This window comes from Scomber scombrus, chromosome 10, assembly GCF_963691925.1.
Source record: "Scomber scombrus chromosome 10, fScoSco1.1, whole genome shotgun sequence".
NCBI classification, from domain to species: Eukaryota; Metazoa; Chordata; class Actinopteri; order Scombriformes; family Scombridae; genus Scomber; species Scomber scombrus.
The window spans coordinates 15,878,085-15,894,740 of NC_084979.1; the positions used below are offsets into that span (position 1 = coordinate 15,878,085).

At 42.7% G+C, this 16,656-nt stretch overlaps 1 protein-coding gene across 1 annotated transcript; it reads left to right on the top strand.

Moving 5' to 3' along the window:
* The first annotated feature begins 1,008 nt into the window (after positions 1-1,008).
* acvr1ba (activin A receptor type 1Ba) lies at positions 1,009-16,161 on the top strand. Its single transcript, XM_062426929.1, has 9 exons — positions 1,009-1,157; positions 10,041-10,277; positions 10,392-10,652; positions 11,039-11,269; positions 11,514-11,681; positions 11,864-12,020; positions 12,285-12,409; positions 12,486-12,616; positions 13,911-16,161. The coding sequence occupies exons 1-9, from the start codon at positions 1,094-1,096 to the stop codon at positions 14,034-14,036; spliced, it is 1,500 nt and encodes a 499-aa protein (XP_062282913.1). The 5' UTR covers positions 1,009-1,093; the 3' UTR covers positions 14,037-16,161.
* Positions 16,162-16,656: the final 495 nt, after the last annotated feature.

Below are 16,656 nucleotides of genomic sequence, written 5' to 3' on the forward strand. Positions count from 1 at the left end.
AATGTCACGATTTGACATGACGTGAAGTCAATTTGGAATTTATGGCAACTGAATTTAATGTAGTCTGACAATCTGATGTAAAAATCATTGCATAGTCATAGACAGTAAACTGCAAAAATGTAGATAAGAAGTCTTGCTGCTTTTCTCATAAAATACTAGTATTAAATCCATAGGCACACATTTTTAGGAAACAAAAAGGTAGCATCAGATTATTTTTACTATTTTTACCTTGTTAAACACTGTCCTTATCAGCAACTCTACTTTTTTTATGTCATGAGAAAGACATCTGACGATTTCACATTTTTCGGTTTTGGTTACAATAAGACTGAATGATTATTCTGTTATTCTGTTATTTTCAAGGTCACACCTTCAAATTTCTTCTTTTGTCCACAACCCAAAGATATCCAGTTTACTGTCACAGAACACCAGGAAATATTCACACTTAAGAAACAGATATCACAGAATTTTGACATTTAAAAAAAAGGTTAGCGATTCATTTAAGAGTTGGCAACTAATCAATGAATTGAGTAATCTTGCAGCTGTAAAGTAATGACCTCAATCAAGGTTCAAGTTTCAATTACATCCATAAAATCATGCACAGTACAGTGTTCCCCTTCCAAATAAACAACGCCATTTACAGAGCACACTATTTAAAGGTTCGTTAAAAAGCATAAATAAACAACATAAAAAAAACACATATTTTTTCAGGGATGCATTCGACTAAATGCACATCTTTAATGTGAGATCCTTAAGCTTTAGTACATGAAGTAATTTACTGCTTTCCCAAAGATGAAATAAACATATTCTGTGTCTGCAAGGCTCACTCTGCCTCATGGTTATGTGAGACTGTAAGACTGTAATTCATACACTCTTTTTTTACAACACACAGCTCCTGACCTGCAGACTTACAGGCGGCCCTCCCCTTTAAACACGCACGCACACCCCTTTAAACACGTCACTGGCCTGGCTGGCTCGTATCTGGTGGTGTGGTGGTTGTGTGCGGTCGGACTGTGGTTGTGTTTCAGGTCTGCTCGTGTTGATAACGACACACTTCGGACGCATTTCATCGCGGAGAGATGGGAATTCAGAAGAAATGGCTCTAAAACAAATTGCCCCAACGCTGCTGGCCCTGTTCGGCTTGGTGGCTGTCGCTGATGGTAAGTTTAATCGGAGCACCTCTCCGGCTTTTGTCTCGATGTGTTTTCCTGGACTGGGCATCGCCTGTTGTCGCTCATCGTCATGGCGCTGTGTATTGGGGATTTAGCTAACCGTATGTAGCTAGCGTTGACCTCAAAACCTCGACTCACCCGTACCAAAAGTCAGGCTGTTTGTTAGTTTGTTGTCGAGTGTAATTTTTTTTCTTTACCGACTGACAAAACCCGACTTGTTGGTCTTTATTGAGTGGAGCAAGTAGCTAAACCACAACAACAACAACATAGTGGGGCTGTTTATTCTTAGGCGCCAGCTAACGTTTGCTAGCTAACTAGGTAATTAACTATCTAAAGTTGAATATTGTCGATAAATGTGCTTTGTTTGTGAACTACAACAAAGAATGATATTGTGAAGCATGGACACACCGAGTAATAATACCCGATGTGGTGTTGATATTGAAGTTAAAGCTATCTCTCGGTGGCTGTTATGCTAACATATTCGTAAAACAAATATCGTGTTGTGACTGCTTATTGTTGTGTTTGTTTGGATAAAAACACAATGAAATGATATCTGGCGGGTTAAATATGTGCAATGTGATCAGTTACAGTTTGAACACATGCTGTGAGCGCTGGTTTCCACGCTGGAAAGAGGAGAAAGGGAGTCTGTGAATGAAGGCCTAGCCTACTTTAGTGGATGAAATGTGTTTTTGAGAGTAAACACTGGCAGCTCTTTGCATTGGTGTCCATTTGTAAGGAGTGAAAAGGCTGCTTAGCGGCCTCCAGCAGAAAGTGAATGCTGGCATAGGGTGACAACAGCCGTGCATTCAGCCATCCCAGACAGAAGTCAGAGTTGAAGTCTGGGTTCATTGTAATGGAAATGTGGCAAGTGGGGTCTTTTGAGGCGCCAGTTATGGGGCTGCTTCAGTCTGAATCCTGTCCGTCTGCTGGAGCAGCTGATACCAGCCCCTCACCACTGCCTCAAAGGGGCGTATGTTGCTATAAACTTGTGGATGTTTGCCTCTGCAGCATGCTTTGTCCTGGACATCCTCAATTTACTTTATTTATGGATTTACGCACAAATATGCATGCAGTAAAGAAACACTGATAAAATGATTACAGTTAAAGCACTCCATGTACAAAGTTATCCCCCCCCCCCCCCAAAAGAGAAAAAGATAGAAAAGTGGAGGGATAAAACAGAGGGTTTACGGCCTCAAAATGGTAGCGTTGAGCTAAAGAGCAGTTGGGTTGCATGAAAAAGGTGCAAAATAAATTTTATTATCCACCGGTCAAATGGGGAGTAAATGTCCATGTTTTAACAGCAGATGACCATTGGTTTCTTTTGGCTGGTGAGTGAAGCAAATCTACCAACCACTTGCACTTCTTATCAACATTTGTCTAGTGGCTGGTGCTTATTTTGTGCCTTGACAGATACACACATGCACAAAAACCATCCTCCATTTATATGACAATTTAATACTCACGCATGTCTTAGGTTACGCAAGCCTCCATTTGTTTGTTCTTCCTGTGTCTCCATATTTAGAAGCCGTCCTGCCTTGTTTCAACTTGCCATCATACAGATAAACAAAGTAATAAAAAGATTTGACACCGTGTGCCAGAATAAATATGTTCAGTGCATTGTCATCTTCTAAAGTGTATGTTGTGCTTTTAACAGTTGAGTCATCCTTCCAAGAATCAGGAAAATATGCCTCCCCCGCTTAGTTTAGATAAGGGTGTACACTGAGGTAGATCGGTTCACATGAGGCATGCTGGGAAAATTATCACACCTGTGTGGCCAGTTTGTGTGACTGGGTAACTCCAACATTAACAATGGTGTGTGAGGGGAGAGTGGGGGTAGGTGTGTGTGGCCTGAGCAGACGGTGTGATGATGGGTTTGTCCAGCTGGCAGGGTCTTTAGTGAAAGGGGCCCACAAGTCTGTCTGGAGCCATGGTTTCACACCATATAATGGATTACACCATGCAAAGGCAGAAACCAGACAAACCCGAATGTGGCTAAGCTAGAGCAAATGTTATACGTTCTTGTGAGAATACTCTTTACTCACAGGTTTGATGAATCTGTCACGTGTTGTTGACTTCATAAGGATTAGGAGTCACTGGTGTTATGGGCATTACAAGCCTGTGTGACGCAGTCTGTCCTGGTGCATTGAACACAGTGGCAATGTGATATGGGCACTGTCAACCACACTGCCGTGAGGTAGGGCGCGTCCCTCTGTTTCTCTTTTCCTCCCGCCCTCCCCTTTCTCTATCTCTCATATTAAAGGCCTTGGTGTTTTATCAGGATTTAATCTGTACTCTGTTATCTGTGGTCCCACTTCAGCTTTCACTTACTCACTGCCACCATTGGGTGCTGAGAAGGCTTTCATATGGATTGTGTTTTTGTTTTTTTCCCCCTTTCCCTAGGGTAAAGAATGGCCTTTGGTTAGATCTTACTATCTCTTGAACTCTGCACTCACTTTTAGTAGCCCTACCACATCTCTGCCAGAGTCTTGTCATTTCCTGACAGGCCTCTGTGTAAATCAGAGACGGAGCGATTGGAAACCCAGAAATGTCCCTACTTCTCAACTCGTTCAGGGAAACGGCCTGTGCAGGGCTTAACTCTGCTACAGGTGCTGTTTTAATGTCAAATTTGGTGTGAAAGAGTTCAGGTGGAAGAAACACGAGCGAGTGAGATCAGAACATGTGTACACCTGCCCATTAGATTAGAGCCAAGGGAATGTACAGCGAAAGCGTGAAACTTATTGGGTTCAAAGGTGTGTGTTTGTAACGAGAACAGAGTTTGGACAGGGGTGGGGTGGTGGTACAATATGCAGTTGGTTTAAGCTTGAAAAGGAGAAAGGTGTTGTTGATTTTTGCTCCTAAATGCATAACCGTTGTCGAGGCCTGTTCTAGATGGGTGGATGTTTTGGCTGCTCGCTCCCTGCAGCTAAATTATAATCAAATGAAGCTGCACGTCCTCTGTATAAAATTTCTCGTTACTTCCTGGCCCGGACGCTTTCTCTTTTTTAGAAATCAGTGTTAACCAACAGTTTCTATAATTGGGCACTGAGCCAGTCAGGTTCAGGTCAGGTCTGGGGTGGTCTACTTTTCCCTCCATAATGACCTATGTCGTTAATGACCTCCGTTGGCCCGGAGGCACTGAGCCCTAATTGCTATAGCAGACAGTGTAGCCTCTGACTGACCCAGCACCGCCATTACTGATGTTGGACCACAAGGGATTACTACCACCACAGAACCAGTCATTTCACCGTGGGTCAGCCTCTTCTCTGGGCCGTTAATTCACTCAGAACACTTTTGTCTCTCTCTTTTTTCTTTTTCTTTTTTTGTTGTAAAAGGGTCTTTGTAGTGGACGCGTTAGAGCTTCAACTTAACTGTACTTGAAGATATAGAGCTGCTGTTGTCACAGTACACCCAGACAGATCCAGTAGCTATGTGAGTTCATGTCTATAGGGCTAAACTTGACACCCATCTTCCATTACGGCTCTCTTTGTAGAGGTGTTTTTGTTTTCTTTGCTGCTGTTGGAATGTAGATAAGACCTGCTCTGCCTCGTCATTTTCTGCCGGAAGGTGTGCAGTCCACTTACAGTCAAGTTTTCTCGAGTACTTCACTAAGAAATGATATGCTTTAATTGATGTGATCGAGAGTAGGGTGGGTTGGTAAATATAGATTTGGTTAGCATGTTATCCATCTTGTATCAGGTTAGTTTTTAAAGTACATACTTGTTTCTCCTGCCTTTTAGGCCTTCATCAGAAAGAATGAGCAGAAACCTGAATGACTTACCTGTCAACACAGTGTCTGGCTTATCTGATGATGATGATGATGATGATGATAATCATCAGCTGGTTTGGTGTCATAATGTCTGCTTATGCATTTTATGTGAAATAAAACTGATCCTTTTTTTTTTTTGTCGACATGGAATCATTGACTACCATCAAGTTTTCTCCAGTTTTTATGCGAATGAGTTTTAATTGGATTGGTTTTATATTGTTAGTTTAGAAAATTGCATCTTAAAATCTGTCATAACATTTTGCAAAATGTCAGTCTTATATAAGTGTAAAGTCAGGAGAAGCTCTTTTTGAGCATCTCTTGACTTTACACTGTAGCGAATCGATGGCTGGGAATCATGCTAATCTGTGCTAACACAGATTTCACAAAAAGCTTATTTCAATACTTACATTTTCTTGTATGAAATCTTTGTTTTCACTTAAAGTTATTAAATATTAAATGTTGTATAAACACAAGGAGTTACACTAGCACACTAGCCTAAATGAAACTGGCATTTAAAAAAAAAGAAACTGTTTTAATGGCAGCTTTAGGTACTTAACAGTTTTTATTGGTACATACCAAACTTGTGTTGAAGTTTGATACCCGGTCGCAGCTGCACACATAGTGAAAATGTGCCAGCGGCTGTTAAAAAAAATGGAGGAGTTGGTACATTTCTGATCTGCTAAAACTCAAAAGGGGTTTTAAGCTCAAGTCACATGGCAGATGCATGAGCTCACAGCACTGCAACATACTGGGACATTATAGAAGAACAATGACCAGTTTGGGAATTTGAGCACCAGCATCAAGCCCAGATTGAGCCTGTGCTCACACCCGTGTGCCTTTGAACTGGTGCGGGGCCGCAGACAGTCAGACAGGAGATGTTGCCTGGAGGGTGGTGGTTGGTAGTAGATAGTAGAGGCAGCCTCGGCCCCAGAGACTTCACTTTAGAATCAGATCAGTAATCTGACCCTGAGATGCAGACAAAGGTAATGACTTTCCTCCTTCCCCTAGCATTGATTAGGACACAGTTGTGGTGTGTGCGTATGCATGCGCCTGTGTGTGTCTGTTGCACTCACACTGTCTGGTGGCGTCTGCTTGTCTTGATCAGCTCTGTCTGGTATCTGTATGGATCTAATTTCAGGCAGTGCATTTTGGTAATGGTGCTCTGCTCCCCATATACACACACACACACATGCATGCACATACCAACTGTCTGTCTGCATCGCGTAGCCCCCAGAAACCCTCTGTGTTTGTGTAAGCTGCCACTGCGCAGAGCATATTTTATAGACAGACTTTATCATCTTTGTATTTAGGGATACATGGAAAAACTTTGATTTGCATAAAAACATTTGATTCTGAATTGATCGTCCCATCGTCCCAGGTTTGCTTTCCATATGAGAGTTCACCTTGTTTTGACAGGGTTGCTTCGCACGAGTAGGTCTGACCACACACACACACACACACACACACACACACACACACACACACACACACACACACACACACACACACACACGGTCAACAAGGGTAATGTGTAAAGCTGTTTGGAGTGGGACTATGCTGTGGTTTTTAGTCGGGTCCGAGTTAAGGTGATGCTGGTTATGGCAACAATGTTTTATTAATCCCTTCCTCACTATGTCTGCCATTTCCTGTCTCAACATGAACGGTATGATAGGAACTTAACACACCAGCAGCTCAAAGGAGTCACTTTTTTTGTGCTGCATTCACCCCTTTTTTTCCTTCACGGTTCCCTTTTCCTGTTATTTATCCCCTCCCCCGTAAGTCAAAGTCTAGACTGGGTTTTAATGGCGGTCGCAGCTGGTCACTTTGGGCAGACCCCAGTCGCAGCTGGGGGGGGGGACCCTGTAAGTCCAGATCGTTACCCCTGCTGCCCCCCCTCCCCTCTGTATTGTCCAGCCCAATTTGGGAGCAGCCCCCACTCTGTCTGGCCCAGAGCAGCCCCCCGCCCCCCAAACATCAGAGGTTGTTACTGTTAACCCCCCGGTCTGTCCCCTGTGCACCACCCATCCCCCTCCTTCACTGCTCCACTCAAAAGTGTGCTCCCCCACTCCGCTCTGCTCTTTGTTTGTGCGGGGCCAGTCCAATCCCTCCTCATGTCGTCTTAATCGCCACACAAAGGACCAGTGTAAAGACCACCAATTATGTGGATACAAGAGCAGAGTTCACTCACAAAAAAACCCACCACACACACCAGGCCTCAACTCAGATCTGTGTGTATTTAGACTTGATTTTACTCCAAGTGTATCTCTGTAACACTTCTGCTTTGAATGCAGTGAGATACGTGGAGCAAACAGCATGGCATTTGTTTGAATGCTGGTGGGCTTGAAATTCTTCCTCGGACACTGTAGCTGTGATGTAGCTGTCCGCCCAAACCCTGTCTTGGATGACGTTTATTGTGAATATCTTTGAGGTCTTGGTTTGACATTTTACCTCATTGTTTTGTGAAATAACTCTTTAAGATCTGATGATGTGCTGTTTGAACAGTGAGCCAGCTGGGTTGATATTTCGCAACGTTGTTTCTATTGAGTTATTCCTTTAAACATTTCCGCTCATATGAGGTTGTAATGAGCAATGCAGGACTAATGTGGCTTACAGAAGTTTTGCTTCATTGTGATGAATAACCTACATTTTTAGGTATTTAGTCAACCGGATTAGCCAAAAACGAATCCTTTCCAAGTTATTTTATTTATAAATAGTTTGTTTTCTCTTGATATTAAAGTGCACATTCTCTCCTCCTATGCCAGCCAGTTCTGGTATTTCTGCTTGTTGGTGTGAATACATCTGGACAGTCACAAGGTAGCCCTTAATGAGAGGGAAGACTTGCCACAAACCAAACTCTTGGTAGACCACTAACCGTCCGTTATAGACTCGAGGCGGGAATGTGTGTGTTTTCAGTCATGTTGGGTTTCCTTCCTGAGCTTCTGTATGTCTGTGTACCATCTGTCTTACCGCACACATGCTCTCTGTGATAGATGCGCCTGTTCATTTCAAATCATGATGTTCTTATCAGCTCAATGCTCTTGTTCATTTATTGATGTATATTGGAGCAATATGTATGTAAAGAACTTTAATAGCCTTCAGTTTAATTCCTGTGAGGAAAATTAAGGGCAATAAATCTAGTTTAGAGAGGTGTGTGTGTGTATCTTGCTAAAAGATGGATTTGTTTAACTCAGTCCTACAAAATTAAAAAAGAAAAAGAGGCTGATAGAAGGAGGGTTCAAGGGGTTTCAATTTGATGATGGATATTGAGCGTCGTCCGTCTGGCTTCCTAACCTACTGCTGTTTACTCCTGTCATCTGTTCTCTTTCACTTAACTATTTGCTCCATTAATACTGCAGATTAGCGTGATGTGGCACAGGGCTTGTTTTTCTCTCTTTTTATCAGGTCCATCCTGCTTCACCTCTGTGTAATCTGTAGGAAATTCCATCAGCATGCGAACTGCAGTGAATTTGGACGCACTCCACCAAGAGTTCCTGCCACTTTCCCGCTTGCCTCCTGAACAGAAAGACATACACTCACACAGAAATACCAAACATTAAACAGATGGGAAATATTACGGAAATCCTACTTGAAGTGTTTCACATTTCCAGTTACCGATCAGTGGACAAGCATAGACACATCAGCATACACGCTACATGCAAAAAATGCTCCCACACAGATTGCAACCTACCCGGAGTTCAGCTGGGTGGAAACCACTCCTATGACACTAGGGTTGTGGTTACGGTCATTTGGATGTTACATGCTGATGGTGCAATCGATGTATCAGTCATTTTCAGCTCAGGTTTTTTACATTTGTTTTATTATTTGTATTATTATTATTAGACTGAACAAAAGCCTCATCGTGTCACAGCTTAGTTGGTTCATGAAAGTGTTAAAATCTGTTGACATCTTTTTGACAGAGACTCAAGTTGGTACAAACCGGGAAGATCAGTGAGCTCATCTGGTCAAAGAAACCCTCAGGATAAGACACAAAGGATTAGTGGAAGCTTGCCACTCTTCAAATGTTTTCTTTCCTTTGGGCCAGACATTGTCAGTGGTCCAACCGATGCTGAGCCTCTCTTTATGTAAGAGAATAAGGATTGAAATTCCTCTCTGCTTTATGTCTCTTCCTGTGTTGTTGGTACGGTGGTCTTGTCTTTTGTTAAGTCCACAGCGATTAATCTTGAGTGGTCCGGTCTTTGTTGCGAGCGAGGAGCAGCTCTCAGCCTGTCACGCCTCACTCACGGCCCTGTTGTCAGTCAGACAGTTCGTCATTTATCGCTGGCTGAGGTTCAGTTGAGCTGAGCCGCTTCCTTGTGTTTTTTACCATGTGAAAACTAGTCCCACAACCATCCAGCCTTGCCTGGTCCTGCTTTGCACTCTGTTCGGTGGAGGAGGAAACCTTGTAAGAAGCCTTTTGTGCTGACCTTAATCTAAATGAGAAGCATGTGTGCTATGACTCAAAATCACATTTCAGTCCAAATCTAATGAGTTTGCTCTCTGGGTTGCTCAACCGACATTGGTTCTGTTTTAGATGTGGCAGATTTGTGCGGACTTTCTGGCTCTGGCCTCATTTGAGTGTGTAGATGGACCACCGTAGTTTTATTACGGCAGCGGCAGGAGTTCCATTGTGTCAGCTTTAATAGGTCCCTGCGCAGGAGTGTGCTGTGTTTAATAAAACTCCCATCTCATTAGCTTAAACAGTGGCAGCTCTCTGTGTCAGTGTGAGAAAGACAGAAGAGAGGAATGGATTAGAATGCTGCATTGGGGATTTGGCAGGAGAGCTGTCCCCTTGTTGGGTTTCACTTTGTCTGTCCCACTGGGCAGGTCCGTCTCCACCCAGCATGTTTGGGTTCATCTGCAGTGAAGGATCTGATTTCAGGACCGCTGGGGCCGTCTGGCTGCTGCTACTAACTCCAAGCTCTGTGTCTGCATGTCACAAAATGCCTACAACTGAGCAGGACACTATTTGCATCCTGTGTTGAAACTGGGGCTAACTCGCCCCCTGCTGGACAAAATTGCAAAGTGAAATGTGTTCAACCTTGTGGCTCCACCTGATAAGATCTGAATTTGCTTTAATTTGCTTAATTTGCTTTTTTTCCCCACAGCTCTGCGTTGTAACTGTACAAACTGTGAGAAGACAGGCTATGAGTGTGAGACAGATGGCGCCTGCATGGCCTCCACGTACTACATCCAGGGGAAGGAGCAACACGTACGCATCTGTATCAACCGGGACAACCTGGTTCCCCCTGGACAACCCTTCTACTGTCTGAGTGCTGAAGGCCTGCTCAACACACATTGCTGCTATGTAGATTACTGCAACAGTATTGACCTGAAGGTCCCTGGTGAGGCCCCATCATCAAACAGCTGACAAAAATCACATCAAACAACAGTTTCAGTCTTTTGACTTTTAAAGTAATCCCCTCGATTTCTCCATCTCTTCTGTTTTACCTTCCTAGTTCCAACAACGGAGGGGGACTGGTCAGGCTCAGGAAGCTCCTGGGGGCCAGTGGAGCTGGTGGCGGTCATCGCAGGACCAGTGTTCCTGCTCTGCGTCCTGCTGATGGTTGGTGTTTTCCTGTTCCAGTATCATCAGAGGGCTTACAGCCACAGGCAGAGGTTGGAGGTTGAGGACCCATCCTGTGACCATCTGTACCTGGCCAAGGACAAGACCCTGCAGGACCTCATCTACGACATGTCCACCTCTGGATCGGGCTCTGGTAAATACATGCTGCCTACCTGATATGACACACTGATGTAAAGTTTTTAAAAATAGGAAACGGAGTTGTAGGACAGGTTTTTCTGTGTCCTACAAATACGTTAAAAATTGTTAATTGGTGAATCATGGCACAATATTTCATGTGATTTAACATAAACAGACATGACATACAGTGAGGCAAGCAAACAGAGTACAGCTGCAACTGAAGATTATTTTAATTGAGTCATCGGCCAAGTATTTTCTTAATTAATCACTTGTTCTATAAAACATAAAAAAATAATGAAACTGAACTACAATCTGCTGAGAGTGTATCTGCCGCTCCTCACCTAGAAAAGTAGTCTACAGAGAGTACAAGTAAATTCATTTGCGGTCTACTGCCCCCCTCAGGTTTGCCGCTGTTTGTGCAGCGAACAGTAGCCAGGACAATTGTTCTGCAGGAGATAATAGGAAAGGGTCGTTTCGGTGAAGTCTGGCGAGGAAAGTGGAGGGGAGGAGATGTGGCGGTGAAGATCTTCTCATCCAGAGAGGAGCGCTCCTGGTTCCGAGAGGCTGAGATCTACCAGACAATCATGCTGCGTCATGAAAACATCCTCGGATTCATTGCAGCGGACAATAAAGGTGGGCAAGTGTTTCTATGTGTAGAGTTGAACCAGTCCCATGAATATTTCTGGTGTGTATCTGAAATGTACAACAAGCGCAATTAGGTCTCAGACCACCTACATTACAAGAAAGTTAAAGTAAGACTTAGTCTGTCCTTGAAACAAACAGAAGAGGGAGGTTGAGACAGGAAGGAAGGGATCCATTGAAGAAATTGTATTTTGCACGACTATAGTATGACTCATTGTCTCTTGCTCTTTTTCAGACAATGGCACATGGACTCAGCTGTGGCTGGTGTCAGACTATCATGAGCATGGCTCCCTTTTTGACTACCTGAACCGTTACTCCGTCACCATTGAGGGCATGATCAAACTGGCCCTGTCAGCTGCTAGTGGACTGGCACACCTTCACATGGAGATCCTCGGCACTCAAGGTGAGATGAACTGTCATGTTAAACACAGCATGAGAAATGAATGAACAAACACAGCAGGAACTGTATATTGCACAGTCCCCCCCCCCCACTTTTTTTTTTTCTTCTTTTCATTCAGAAAACATTTGCCATTTCTGCTAAGCTCTTGATGCAAATGTAATGATGTGTTATCTGTTTTCCCGCAGGTAAGCCTGGCATTGCTCATCGTGACCTCAAGTCTAAAAATATCTTGGTTAAGAAGAACGGCATGTGTGCCATAGCTGACCTCGGCCTGGCAGTCCGCCATGAGTCCATCACAGACACAATCGATATAGCACCTAACCAGCGCGTGGGCACTAAGAGGTAAATGTTTCCATATTCATTTACTCATAAGCACACATCCGGATTTAGACATTAGCGATCTCGCAGGTCTGGTGACGTTCTATATTTGTTTTTTCTGTCAACAAATCCCGTGAAAAGACCAAAAACAGCCATTAATCTTTAGAATTATTTGTGAAGCCAAACTGCCAGTTTGGTGAGCTTGAATGCCTTAAAAACCATGAGACAGTCATTTCCAAACTCTTACTTGGTGCTATTAGTCATTGCCGCCCTTTGTGTCAATCCCAGGTATATGGCTCCAGAAGTCCTGGACGAAACCATCAACATGAAACACTTTGATTCTTTCAAGTGTGCTGACATCTACGCGCTGGGCCTGGTGTATTGGGAGATTGCGCGTCGCTGCAATGCAGGAGGTAAAGTCCTTGTTCTTTATGTGAAATGAATCAGTCTAATGAACAAGAGCATTAAACCAGAGTCTGTTTACTTCAGGTATCCATGAGGAGTACCAGCTGCCCTACTACGACCTCGTGCCCTCTGACCCTTCTATAGAGGAGATGAGGAAGGTGGTGTGCGACCAGAAACTGAGGCCCAACGTGCCCAACTGGTGGCAGAGCTACGAGGTATTTCACACTCTATATACACCAACAGCTGCTCCGACGGGGTTCTAAAAATATTCAGTAGCTGTAGAGAGGCAGTTATGCATTATCAGTTTGGCAGCACAGGACGTCCTGACTAGAGTACTTAAGTATGGAGCAATAATTTGTGAATCACTGTTGTGGGGAGCATTAAATTAATTAAATAGCCTACAGGTCCCGTTATTTTCTTGTACTATAATAGTGCAGAGCTCAGTTTTCACAGGCCTCATTCTACTGATGTGTTGCTGCTGTCTGTCTGCTAGTGTGAACTATACCCCTAAAGTTAGGATTGATTCACCAGTGAGCTCATTTATATTTTTCATTATGTTTTCCGTGTAGTCCGTCAGTCCCATACTCGTGAACACTATCTCTGGAACGCCTTGAGGGAATTTTTTCAAATTTGGCACAAATGTCCACTTGGTCTCCAAGATCAAGGTCACTGTAACCTCACGTCCGTCCCACGTTCTCATCAACGTGACATCTCAGGAATGTCTGGAGAGAATTTCATTACATCTGGCAAAAACGTCCACTTGGACTGAAGGATGTACTGATTAGAATTTGGTTGTCGAAGGTTAAGGTCACCGTGACCTCACAAAATACACTTTTAGTCATATTTAGTTATATGACTCAATAACTCATATGCTAATGAAGACACATTTTGACACAAATGTCTAAAAACATCAAATTTAAGTGATGTTTTTTTATATCTAAAAGGTCAAAGGTCAACTTTACTGTGACATCATAATGTTCTACAAAAACACTTCTGGCTGTTATTCAACATCATAACTCAGAAATGTTTAGAGTTTGAAGCTTTTTTGCAGCAACATTCATATCTGAAGCATCATCAACCATCATGGCTACAACGTTTTGTTCAGATTTATATTTATTGATCAATCATGTGAACACGTACAAGGAAAATACAATAAATACCTTTTTTATATTAAATTCTGTCAAAGTCTTCACTACAAATATTATGAGTCTGGACAGACATGAATGTAAACTGCAACTTGACTGGTTTTTATCCACACTAAAAGTTTAAATAATTTCCAGAGTGAGCAAATGCATCAGTCTGCATTTCAGAGGACATGTTTGTGTAATGATACACAAAAAATGTAGAATACTTCCATTAGATTAAATAGTTTTATAATTTGTGGAAAATTGTAATTTTTTAAGTCATTATTAGACATCTTTAACCGTAGCTGTCATTTATTCAGAGGTCTTGTTTTAGATTTAAACTCAGTTTATTTAAAATCTAACCCGTGTTTCCTTACCTGTGCAGTCACTACGTGTGATGGGGAAGATCATGAGGGAGTGCTGGTACGCCAACGGAGCAGCCAGGCTGACGGCCCTGCGCATAAAGAAAACTCTGTCTCAGCTCAGCGTGGAGGAGGACGTCAAGATGTGAGCGGCCAGGCGGTGACGAGGCGCTCTGGAGACGCACAACTAGACCACACTCCCATAGGAAACAAACACTAAAGACAGACTGCAAATGAAAACCCTGCCAGTTTTAAAGCCACACTCCAAGTTGTGACAAGGCCTACCTCACCTTTTTAGCCAAAACTACTGAGAATCACCCTCCCCTATCGACCGTCCTCCCCTCCTCCTATCTCCCCTTTTGTTCCTCGTGTCTCCTTCCCGTCCCCTTCGACCCGTCCCCTTCGACCCCCCCCCCCCCCCTTCTCCATGGGCCACAACACTACAGCACTACCACTGTTAATATCATCACACTCAACTTTTTTTTTTTTTTTCATTTCCCATGGCAGGAAAAACTATTGTACAGTGACGGGATTTTTTTGTTCGTTTGATCTTTTTTACCTCTCTGAAATTGTCCCATGACCGACTAACCTTGTCCAGAAGAGTCAAGCATGTTGTGGGTTTCAAGTTCAAGAATAATAACACTTAACTTCTGTTGGCCATGCAACTACACATGCTGTCGCTGTGAGTGTGTGAGGGAGGGGGTGAGAGGCTGAAGCACTGTTTTTAATCATGTGTAAAATGTGTCTGGACTACTAGCATGTCTCAAAGACACAAAGATGTCCTCTGGTATAGTCTGTAGTTCATTAGACGAAATCCGTTATTGGACATTTGGTAATTTAGCATCAACAGCCAGATTGTGCTTTTTAATCCCTCATTTAAATATCCTACAAACAACTGTAGCTTCCTCATCACGTGCGAGACCTCTTAGGTTTGGCACAATAGATGCGATCCACTCCTGGTGTTAGTTTGAAACGTGGCAGGGATAATGTTTGGGATGGTTTTTAATTTTAATTTATTTGTTGATAGTTTTAATTTCATGTTGATGAACACTGTGAGATGAGACGTGACAAGCCAGAGTCTTGGTAGGAAAAATTAATGTAGTTCAGTCCAAGTCTTCACCATGGTTCAGATTCAGGCGTCGCTGCGTTCATTTAATAAGATACTCAGTTAAAATATGGATGTAGCCATAACCCCTGTTGGTGACAGGCGATGACATCATGCACACTGAGCAAATAAGAGGCGTATGAAATGGCAATGAAAAATACTGTTTTTCTTTTGTTTTTTAAATGTATTTTTGTGTTTTGTGTAAAGACATAACGATCGGTGTTTTCTTTTGACTTTGACATTAGACACTACTGATGATGGGTACATATGATTTGTATATAAAACATGCTTCTTTTTTTTCCTTTTTATGCCACAAGCTCCCGTGTGACATCTGAACAGTGGATTTGAAAAAAAAAATGTTTTTGCTTGAATGGTACTTTAAAATCTGTTTGCATGGTTTCTGACTGTGCCAGGAAATAAGACTGTCATGGCATCTGCTGGATTTGTTTTTCACTCGCTCCTCTCATGGCAGTTTGGTGGTACTACTGATCCCAGATCATTTTGCTGCAACTTCTGTTTTTTTAATTTGTTGGAGTTGCTTGTTGAGCTCTTTTTCAGTGCTCAGTAATGCAGGTCTGTTTCTACATAATGTCCTCTGGGGTGACATCTCCTTCTCATTGACACTGGAATATTTTAGGAGTGTTAACCTTGAATTCTGATACTGCCGACAGCTATTTATTCAGAAATAAACACACCTGCTGACAGTTCACACACCTGGATTCCAGGGAACATTGGGTTAGATGTGATAAGTAGTTCAGAGGTTTTACCTTCAAAGGCAGACATGCTGTAAAAGTGAAACTGCATGTTATCCTTCTACTTTGTCGTCTGCTTGCAGACAAGATTATGAAAGTATTACACTGACATTTTGTCATCATTGGGCTCTGCACTGTTATGTCCACATGGACTTTAGTTAATGTTAGTTGTGTCATGATTATCAACACTTGATCCAGAATCCATGTGTCATGTTGGTGTCCATTTTGCATGCTGTCTCAAACACTGGGTCCTCTGCACTGAGGTAGATAAACTTAAGACTTGTCTTTCCCCTCTTCCTACTTGTTATTTCTCCTATTTTTTTTCCTTTTTGTTTTTTCAGGTCGTTGGCTGTGTACCCCAGAAATGTTGCTGCTACTGTTAACATGGGTAGAAGTTCAGCAGGCAGAGCGTAGCGGAAATAGGGGTAGGGGTGGGGGTGTGTGGGGTAGGGATGTGGGTGGGGTGGGGGGACTGGGAGGGGAAAAGCGGGGACTGCTGTTAGTTGAACCAAAATTGTCCAAACACTCCTGTCCATGTTTGATTTGTTGCCATGGGTATATGACCATCAGACATCCTATTCATGAGTAATATTTCAAGATTTGAAAAAAAAGAAAAATCATGTGCAAATCTTTTCAGAATACCTTCAAAAAGTGTATATAGATGATATACAATAAATTCCTTTTTTTCTTATCTCTGACTCCAACGGTGCTGCTTTTTCAAGGTGTCAGGAAATTTTCATTGTCAACGGCTGCCTCCAGATGTAGAAAGGTCACAAGTTCAGCATGCAGCCTGTACTTAATGACAAGAAAACCATATATTGGATTGTACGTATGTAACACATGCAGTATTTTAGAGGTATCAAATAACATTTATTTTTTCATATTCTTTAGTGTGTGTGTTTGAGCCTCAAC

What these genes read in the sequence shown, in the direction of transcription:
- acvr1ba (XM_062426929.1), top strand. Translation starts at nt 1,094, where the DNA reads ATGGCTCTAAAACAAATTGCCCCAACGCTGCTGGCCCTGTTCGGCTTG. An exon ending in CTTGGTGGCTGTCGCTGATG is followed by an intron (nt 1,158 to 10,040) that starts GTAAGTTTAATC and finishes TTTTCCCCACAG; the next exon opens with CTCTGCGTTGTAACTGTACA. An exon ending in CACCTCTGGATCGGGCTCTG is followed by an intron (nt 10,653 to 11,038) that starts GTAAATACATGC and finishes TGCCCCCCTCAG; the next exon opens with GTTTGCCGCTGTTTGTGCAG.